At 35.8% G+C, this 10,503-nt stretch overlaps 1 protein-coding gene across 1 annotated transcript in view; it reads right to left on the bottom strand.

The window, feature by feature from the left end:
• Positions 1 to 236: 236 nt before the first annotated feature.
• Positions 237 to 10,503, bottom strand: part of LOC140152510 (follicle-stimulating hormone receptor-like) — a 459,585-nt gene continuing 449,318 nt past the window's right edge. The window contains exon 10 of the mRNA XM_072174850.1: positions 237 to 2,786. Coding sequence (XP_072030951.1) covers positions 587 to 2,786 — 2,200 coding nt within the window. The 3' untranslated portion in view covers positions 237 to 586. The remainder of the gene's footprint in view (positions 2,787 to 10,503) is intronic.

Raw genomic sequence — 10,503 nt, 5'->3', positions numbered from 1 at the left:
CATCTCTATGCACACCAATTGATTTTCTCAATGGTGAAACAAGTTTTGCAGTTGTTACAATATATTACAATATAAATACATGGTTATTATAATACCTCTTCACAAACAATCACTGTGGCAGTGAGAAGTTAAAAATCTTGTCAATACCATAAATATAAATTCTTTCATGATTCCATTCAATTTTAACATTTGTCATATTCATCACATATCATTTGAATCAGTGTGCACTTCTAACAACAAAAAAACCTTACAAAATCTTACAAAGAAAACCACTGCGCATGTATCCATCCCACGTAATAACATGACGCAATCACCTAAAGTCACATATATGCACAGTTTCATTGGCCAGACCAGCGAAAAGCCCATGGCTACTGGTCGGTGATCTTGTGCTTAGCACTTGAGGGGTCTAAGGTTTTAATCCCGAGGGTACCAAGTAACTTCTTTGTTCATCTTCTCCACCTTTTTGTTCCTTCTTTTCCTTCCGATAGCCAAAAACCCCAGACCAGCATCAGGATTAATGTACACTTGAAACAAAATAAGGGTCCTGTTTATAAATTTGTCTCTGTTCCTTGGTCTGATTCATTATTTACAGAGTTGTCTCTGTTCCCTGGTCAGATTCCTTGTTTAACAATTCCAGCACCCTTGTTTTGTTGACAATCTGCTGATCAGCTTTATCTGTTGGAGTTGTAGTATTTGATTGTATACCACTGTCAGTCTTGCTATTTTTCCTTTCATTTTCCAATTCTTTCAGATCCTCTGCCATTGCATCTTCATAAAAATCATCATCATCATCTAAATAATCGTGAGCATCCGGTGCTCTGATAAATGATTGTCCTTGTACATTGGGAACTTCAAGGTATATTTCAGGATTATCTGGGCTGCTGCATCGCTCTTCTGGAACTGTATCCAAATCACTGATTGTGTAATCCACATGTAAGACAGCACTTAGTTTTTTCATCAAGGGTTGTTTATTGTTGTTATTAGCTGATTCATTAGCTGTTTCTGGTGTTGGTGTTTGGGCTGGTGGTTTTCTTTCTTCACATGGATGGTCTGATGGACTGAGACTATGCTGGCTGTGATTCCGATCTTTAAGAGGCATCAGGGGTATGGTAATATGACTTGGTTTGGTGGTTTTACCATCAGGACTATCAATATCATGAATAGTGTCTTTTTCAAACACAGCTACTGATGATCTTGCATCATTTGTAATTTGGGTAGATGATGAGCTTCTGTAGTGACATTTATTTTGGCCTTCACGAGACGTGTATGAATGAGCTTGTGAATAAGAGCGGTGATCACTGTGTGCTCCACGGTATTTCATGGCCTGCTTCTCAAACATTCCATGTTTGGCTAGCATCACAAAGAAATCACGACGGAATGCTTTAGTGAAGATAGCATAGAGGAATGGATTTGCACAAGAATTGATGGGATAGAACAAGACAATTAATACTTTGGACTGATTTACTGTTAGTAGAGGCTTCCCAAAAGCTGCTGATAGACCAAAGATAGCTATTGGTGCCCAACAAGCAAAGTCTGTGAATATAAGCACTGCCATACGTTTGGCAACTTTTGAGTCTTTACGCTGCATGACTGTATGTGGATTATGCACTGTAAGGTACATTTTGATGTAACAGGCACAGATGATCAAGAATGCTAGTGCATTAAACAGTAAGATGAATAACACATAGGCATAACTAATGGCAGAAGTGTCCTCTCCAATATAAAATGGAATGCACATACTAGTAACGCCATAGCTACCTACGCCAAGCATTGGTAATGCAGCAATCAAAATAGCAAACAGCCAAGCACCGATGATTATTTTGGCAGCCTGTCTCAGTCTAATGCGTTTATTTAAGTCAATAGCATAAATGATGGTATACCAACGTTCTATGGTAAGAACAGTAAGGGAAAATACAGAAAGTTCACTTGAAAAAATGGAGATGAAACCTGCAAGTTTACAGCCGGCTTCATGTTGCCACGATATAGCGTAGTTGAAATATTCACGCAATGTATGTAGATCTACAGATGCCACCATAAGCAAGTATACACCCATACACAAATCTGCAAAAGATAAATTACACATGAGGAATTTGGGCACAGTCATTTTGCTTCGGTAAGCCAATAAAACCAAAAGAACAATAAAGTTTCCTATTAAAGCCGTCATTGCAATAAACCAGACAACAATACGAAGGAATATATAGCCCATGACATCGGAGCATGGATTAAATGCATCAGGTTTGGGGGTACATTTTACAGCGGAATAGTCCTTCTCTACAAATGGGTTACAAGGTGATCCAGTGACGTTATGACTTCTACTTTGATCAATTGGTTCATTTTGGCCAAGTCCTGGCATGGATTGATCCACATTAGATTGTTTTGATTCATCAGACTGCATGTGGGTTGCACTAGATGGTGCTTGAGTATCATTAATGGCAGCCCACATGGAAGGATATGAATCATCCATATCATAGCCATAATTTTGGCTGCTTGGGTAACTGTTGCCTAGCAACCCCACACTTGGTGATGGTGTAACTGTACTAACTGGACACTCAGTTGATAGTTCTTCTGTTCTAATTTTGTGTAATTTGGTATAATCTGGATTCTGTTCCACAAGGTAGTTAAAGGCACAGCAGTGACTGAAGTAGTAAAGCTTGGCTGTTTCAATGCGTTCAAACCGAAACACAGGTGGGAACTTTTTCAGGGTATATGTCTGCTGAAGATCCAGTGTCGTTATGTACTTCAATCCATTTGTTGGTAGGTAGGTTATTAATGTATTTCTTAGTATTCTGTAAGGAAAGAAAAAAATGCAAAATGAATGAGAATTAATTTCAACTTCAATAAGGATAATGCAAAACCATAATTAACACTGATTCCAAAATATATCACATTGTTTCTCCTTCCTATCTACATCACAATGAAAATTATATTGACTTCTGAATTATTCTTGAGGGTAGGGCATAAATTGTAGTTTATTGTACTTGTGCCAATATGTGGCATGATCTGGTCCATGGAGGCCAAAGGAGCGGGCATTGTTGAAAATTGAGTTACTATAATTATTACCTTGTACAATGTGCTATCATATGCTCAAAACACCAAGGGCGAGTTTCCCGACAGGAGTCTTATTAAGCCGTAGTCTTAAGGTGGCCTTGAGGCTACTAAGCCTAACCCGCTCTCGAAGCCCGAGTCTTAACTCTAGCCGGATTTCTTCAACGCAAAATCAACCTAGTCTTAGTGGCCTTGCAGGCTTAACGCTTGACAACCTCGTCCCTTTCAACCAGCGACTTAATTGTATAGGCTGTTGGAGGTAGATGTACATAAGCTGTGGTCCTCACGGTTTACCGTACTAACAAGGTTGCCGTCTCATTATCGCAATGTTCCCGGCGCAAAGACTAGCCTGGACCCGCGGTCTTGTGCTTGGGCTTATACCGTACACAACTTGATGCAAGAATATTGTGTCTGTTTTTGTGTCTTTTATGTATCATTTTATTTCCACTTGACTTTTTATGAGTCCAGCTTGTATGAATGATACGTCTATGCTTTATACTCGTGATTTTTTCTTTGCATCCCAAAAAGGGTCACACTGTAAGCCTAATGGAAAGGAATCCTTGATTCCCCTAAAAAGGAAAGCAACCAACGTGCTATCTACTGCTGATATCAGTATAGTCTTCTCAGATCTCACATGAAGTTATCTGTTGGTACAATATTTATAAAATTTAACTAGAAGATATAGCAATATTATGTGCATCTTATCCCTAAATTCAGTTTTAATACTGCATGCATTAATATTTACTATATCTTTACCAATTTTGTCCTTCTTCTATTGTATTAAATTGATGTCCAACCTGGTATAATATAGGCACTCCAAAATAATATTGTAATAGGCCTATACTTATGAAAAGTACGAGTATCAAAATATAAGGCTTGGATAGGGACGGGTATCATATAGGCCTAGGTCTTCATGATGATGATGATGATGATGATGATGATGATGATGATGATGATGATGATGATGATGATGATGATGATGATGATGATGATGATGATGATGATGATGATGATGATGATGATGATCATGATCATGATGATGATCATGATGATGATGATGATGATGATGATGATGATCATGATGATCATGATGATGATGAAAGAATTTAAAAAAAATTATTTTCGTTGTTAAAAGAAATCATCATTTAAAATGAGTAGGTCTTATGATAGCAACAGCTACTTAAAAAAATTCAACTAACTCAAATGAACACTAAAATAAAATGCTGAAATGTTCAACTAAATCGTAACTAATTTGGGGGTGGGGTGGGGGAAAGCGGGGAAAAACATAATAAATGAGGGGCAGGCATCATTCATGCTGTTTGGGTTTGTAAGGGGTGGAGTGGGTCTGAGGAGTTATGGGATCTGCTTGGAATGTGTCCCGGTACATTGGCGAGATTACTTTTTGACATGGTGGGGGTGTGGTATTGAAGAAAAAATGGTACAAATGCCATATTTAAGCTATTAAAGCTGGTGACATATAGGCCAATGGTACAAAAGTGGGATAAATGCAATTTATTTAACCTTAAGATTAAAATGACCAAATATGAGGTTAATTAATAACTCTCAGAAGTAGGCCTAACCTTTTTTCCTTGGGGGAAGTGCTAGAGCTCCCCCCCGCCCCCTAGTTACGCCGACTGCTTACTCATGTTAATTGAAATACCGTCAAAAATATGAAAGATAAACTTTGCGTTACAATTTAAATAATTTAAATAAATTGAAATAGACCAAGGCTTACGACCTAAGACCTGCTCTGAGGCAGGGCCAAGAAAAGCCGCTGTAAGCCTGGTCTAACAGGCTTGAGTAGACTACTGACTACAGAAGACTGATTTCGAGAAATGCAAATTTTACTGAAGCCTGGGGCTAATCCTACAAGCCTGGCCCACGGGCTAACTTGAAGCCTCGAGGCTATGGTAGCCGTGCTTCGGGAAATACATTTTCAGTTAAGCCTGGTCTTACGACCTCTTAAGCCTTGAGGCTAGACAAGCCAATTGCTAAGCTACCCGTCGAGAAATTCGCCCCAAATGTCTAGCATACTTGTTATTATGTTTTGTGATGTTTATTTTCTTATGTATTTTATTGTTTTTCACTGCATAATTTTGTCTTTATTTCAATTTCAAATGTGCCGCCTTTGGCCTCCATGGACCAAATTGTGTCACATAATGATCCCATTGGGCTAAAAGGTAAAAAGTACAACAAATGCATTATAGGCTAAGGCCATCAAGTACAATTTACAGATATTTTTAAAATGGGCTAAAAGTGTGGTATAAACAAATTCATATAAATATCAGGGCGGCCATCATCCCACAGGGGCAAGACTTCTCACGGGGCATGATGGTATGGTGGCAATATGACTTGCCTCAATCATGAACTAATTGCAATTTCAAGCCATTGAATCATATGTAAAAAGTGGATGACCACTCGTTAACTTAAATTATTTTCAAAAATCTTCTTCTACCCTTCTGGGGGGAGACCTAGTATTTGGCCATTTTAGCCTAAAAAGTGCACTTGCATGCTTTGTACAAATTTGTTCCACTTTTGCACCATATTTCACCATTTTAGTTTCAATAGGTTTGTTCCAACCCCAATGTCAAAAATAAATCTACACCACTGCTTTACACAGGAAAGGTTCCATGGTTCAAATGCATTCAGTTCAATTCATCACTGGAGGAAAAAACATAAAACCAAAAATAATTGCTGATTTTACTTACAATTCATGGAGTCCTCCTATGCCTTCAAATACATTTTCATCCAGCTTCAGCAGTGGATTGTACCCCAGGTCCCTATCAAATCAAAAAGGAAATTTAAATGACACAAAGAAGTTCAAAACACCTTTCCAGTTGTTTTAAACCTTGAAAATGTAATCATAGAAATTCACGGATTCTTGTATTTTTGTTGACACTATAACTGTAATACACAATCTTACAGAGGTGGTTATAATATAGAATGATCCATTCCACTTCTAGATTGAATCTAGATTGAAAAGAGTAGAGGGTTTTTTCACTCTAAAAGAGCAAATAAGCGCTCGAATAGAGTGAAACTGAAATCACTCCAAGTTCCGAGCTAAATTTTCACTCTTTTACATTTAGAGAGTATTTTTTTGATATGTCATCCTTATAAGTTACCAGTGACCTGTCATTTTATGTGTAGTATAAGGTATAAAGTACTTGGCTTTTGCATTGTAAATATAGCTTTAAGGGTGATCTCAACCCTGGAATTATGGAAACTTTCGGGCTTCATAACTGCTAAATTATTAGTCTAAAGAATATAAAAGTATACATTTTTAGACTGAAAATGACTTGCTGAATTCATCTGTGAGGTCAATTTGGGCCAAAATGCTCATTTTGGAGAAAATCCCAAAAAGCGGGTTTTTGGCCCAAATTTTAAGTATAGCGTAACAAAAAAAATTGTTTGGCCAAAAAATTTTTTATTAATTTTAAAAACTAGATAAAAATATCTAGGGACCGTTTTTTATTTTTTTTGAATTTTGACCAACTTTGAGAAATTTGCACCAAAAATGGTCAAAAATGCAAAATTTTCAAAAAATCATAAAAAAGCCTGATTTTCGCACAAATTTCAAATATTTTTGTTGAAGTTGGTCAAAATTAAAAAAAATGAAAAAACGCTCCCTAGATATTTTTATCTAGTTTTTAAAATTAATAAAAAAAAAAATTTTGGCCAAACAATTTTTTTTGTTACGTACGTTACTAAAAATTTTGGGCCAAAAACCTGTTTTGGGGATTTTCTCCAAAATGAGCATTTTGGCCCAAATTAATCATCACAGATGAATTCATCAAGTCATTTCCAGTCTAAAAATGTATACTTTTATATTCTTTAGACTAATAATTTAGCAGTTATGAACCGAAAGTTTTCATAATTCCAGGGTTCAGACCAACCTTAAGGGCTGGGGTATGAACGTTTGGACAGTATTTATTGTGGGACATTAGAGAGCACATCAGACATATCGAATTGCATTCTGAATCGAAGAATGTCATTCTGATATCAAATAATTTTGATTTTTTGAAATTCGCAATTTAATACACATTTTATGGCAAATCATTAAAAATGATATTTTTGATATTTAACAGTACTTGAAGTAAACTTTATAAATCTGATGATTTATACTTAAAGTGTATGTAGGTGGGATGAAAAGCCGACGATCAATTTAAAATCTTGACCTTTCATTATTGAAGATATGGATTTTTTTTCCCAAAACACCAAAAAAATTAGGTCTTTTTGGGAAAAAAATCCATATCTTCAATATGAAAGGTCAAAATTTTCAATTGACCGTCGGCTTTTCCTCCCTGCTACATACACTTTAAGAATATGTCATTAGATTTATATAATTTACTTCGAGTACTGTTATATATCAAAAATTTGAAAAATATCAAATTTTTATAATTTGTCATAAAATTTGTATTATATTGTGATTTTCAAAAATGAAAATTATTTGATATCAGAAAGACATGCTTCAGTATTCAGAATGCAATTCGATAGGTCTGAGGTGCTCTCATGTCCCACAAAAAATACTGTCGAAACATAATAAACGCTCATTTTAGATCCCTTAAAGTGATACATACAAAATTGATTTTCAAAACATTTGTCATATTGGAGGGGTTGAGACAAGTATTGTTTAGAGGAATGTATAGAGAAAAGGTGGACATTGATAAAGAATGGAAACGAACACTACATGAGCGCCAGAGAGAAGAGGGAGAGAAAACAACATGACTGTATACTTACAGTTTACTGATAGTGACTCCATAGAATGCATGGTTAGGAAGGTGTTGAAGCTGATTGCCAGATAGATCTCTGCAATAAAATGATAATAATACAGAACTGTAAGTAGCATTTGATAAGATACGTATGTGTTGCATGAAATGAAGCATTATTCATGAGGATGTGAATACAATATCAGTCCTTTATTAGTTCCTGCTGATACCATACTTGGTATGCTTTCTACTGCTGATCAGGGTTTATATGATATACTGAGTCTGCTATCTACTGCTGATAAGGGTGTGGATGTCATATTAGGTATGCTATCTACTTCTGATAATGATGCCGATTCCATATACTAGGTATACTATCTATTGCTCTTGAAGGGTGTACATGACATACTGAAATAGTATGTTGATGAGAGCATGAAGACATACTAGTAGGTATGCAATACCATTAATAAGGGTGTGACTGGCATACTAGCTGTGCTATCTACTGCTGATAAGGGTGTGGATGACATACTAGGTATGCTACCCACTGCTGATAATGGTGTATATTGCATATACTAAGTATGCTATGATTGCTATCTATTGCTCGTAAGGGTGTATAATGACATACTAATGTACACTATACCCGGACACTATACTGCTGATGAGAATGTGGAACACATAGAAGGTATGCTATACTGTTAATAACATGAATAAAGGTATGGATAACATACTAGATATGCTATCTAGTTCTGATAAGTGTGTGGATGACATACTTGGTATGCTATTCACCCATTGCACGGTTCCGCCATATGCGAGGAGAGACTCGATCTGGCAGCATGCATGAATGGGAATTGAACCAGTCATATAACATTGCGTAAAGTTATGTAATACTTCCTTTCATGTCTATTGCCAGTTCGAGGCTCTCCTCGCATATGGCGGAACCATGCTATACGTGAATACATATGCAGTTGTTGAGAGTTAAAGGACATACTAGAAATGATATACTGTACAATCTTTTATCATGTTTTGTAATGACGTGTACATATTAATGATTTTTTATATATATCCCTCTTTTAATCTTGTTTTTATGTTTATTGTTTTACACCATGGATGTGTGCAAGAACAAATTTTAATTTTGAACATGTAACTGCGTATAAATAAAGTGAATGTATGAATGTTGATGGGGATGATTAACTTGGCATGGTATCTCGTAGGAGGGATACATACATATTTTCATGTAAATGTTTTACAATTATTTACTATTTCGGGTGCATCAAATTTTATTTTGATTCCGAAGTCACCTACAAAAATCTGCCAATGGTATCAATATAAAATATATACCGTAACCACCCGGGTATAAGCCCACCTTCAGGTATAAGCCCACCCCCTATTTTTCAAGACATTATGGGAACATGGGTGCACTCGGCTATAAGCCCAGTACTAAATTTTGGCCAAGTTCTTAAATCAAATCAAATCAAATCAAATCAATGCTTTTCTCTCACATAAAAAAAAATCAGTTGATAATCAACATTCCACACTTAGAATTTAAAGAAATTGACATAGATGATAGAAATTACTGGTACATTGGGCATTATACAAATGGGGATGATTTTTTCTTATTTCTAAATTCAAGTACTAGCCCCTCCTCGGTTATAAGCCCACCCCCATTTTTGAAGTAAAATCTGCCATTTAGGGAGTGGGCTTATACCCGAGTGGTTACGGTATATACATTAACCCTCATGTGTAGGTAACATGCCAATGTATAATCATGCTCAGTGTGAAGAAACTACCCGGGAAACTACCATGTACAGAATAAGAGTGGAAGTAGAACCCTTGTATAACCCAACATTTAAACGTTTTCTGTAAAATGTTTTGCTGAGCAACTGACATTCCTTATGAAATAATTATGTGAATTTGATAATCTTTAGTTTGTTTCCGTTCTTTAAAAGGATTCAATTATGTTACACAGAGTGGCTCATCAGAAATGAACAACTCTGTACTTGATGTGTCTGTATATTTCTATACCAATCTGGCAGGTAAAGCTGCCCTCGTGATATTTGTAGACATGGATGTGTGCACCTTTGTCAATTTCTGATGAACCACTGTGTTACATATTTGAATCCCTTACTATTATCATTGTTGGTGTATTTTTAGAATATTGTATTTTGATGTTATGATATTAAAATCAAATCGATTGACTGGTCTCAACACAAAGTTGCAAATTGAATATTTTCACATATTTTATTGAATATCTCAACCATATCACATGTATGTGTCAAAATACATAAATACAATTTCTATCTTATTTCTATACATTAAAACAAATATCATTTCACAATAAATGTCAATGTTTTTTTATATAAACCAACACACAAAATCATCACACACAATTTATAAAGATTTAATACAGCTAGATCAAGATGTACAAGCTCACAGATATCATTTACGCAACAGTTAAATCTGCCTGTTTGTGTTGATAGATTTTTATCATTTTAAAGTTACAAGATTCTACTAATAACATATTTCATACACCAATACCAAATTCACATCTTAGTTTTGCACAGCAGACAATCTAATTTGCCTGTGTGTAGTCAATGAATCTAATAGTTTGAACAACCTGTCCTCATTTACAGGAGGAATTAGGTAGTTTGTGGCCCTTGTGGGCTAGACCGAGTGAAGGTAGTGCTGTAGATGCATGTTTTGCTGGTTGCAGTTTTGAATCGTGCATGTTAACCTAATCCCGCAAAGCATATATACA

This window comes from Amphiura filiformis, chromosome 5 (genome assembly GCF_039555335.1).
Source record: "Amphiura filiformis chromosome 5, Afil_fr2py, whole genome shotgun sequence".
In the NCBI taxonomy this organism is placed as follows: Eukaryota; Metazoa; Echinodermata; class Ophiuroidea; order Amphilepidida; family Amphiuridae; genus Amphiura; species Amphiura filiformis.
Note: the sequence above shows the minus strand (reverse complement) of the source record. Positions and strands in the feature narration are given on the sequence as shown.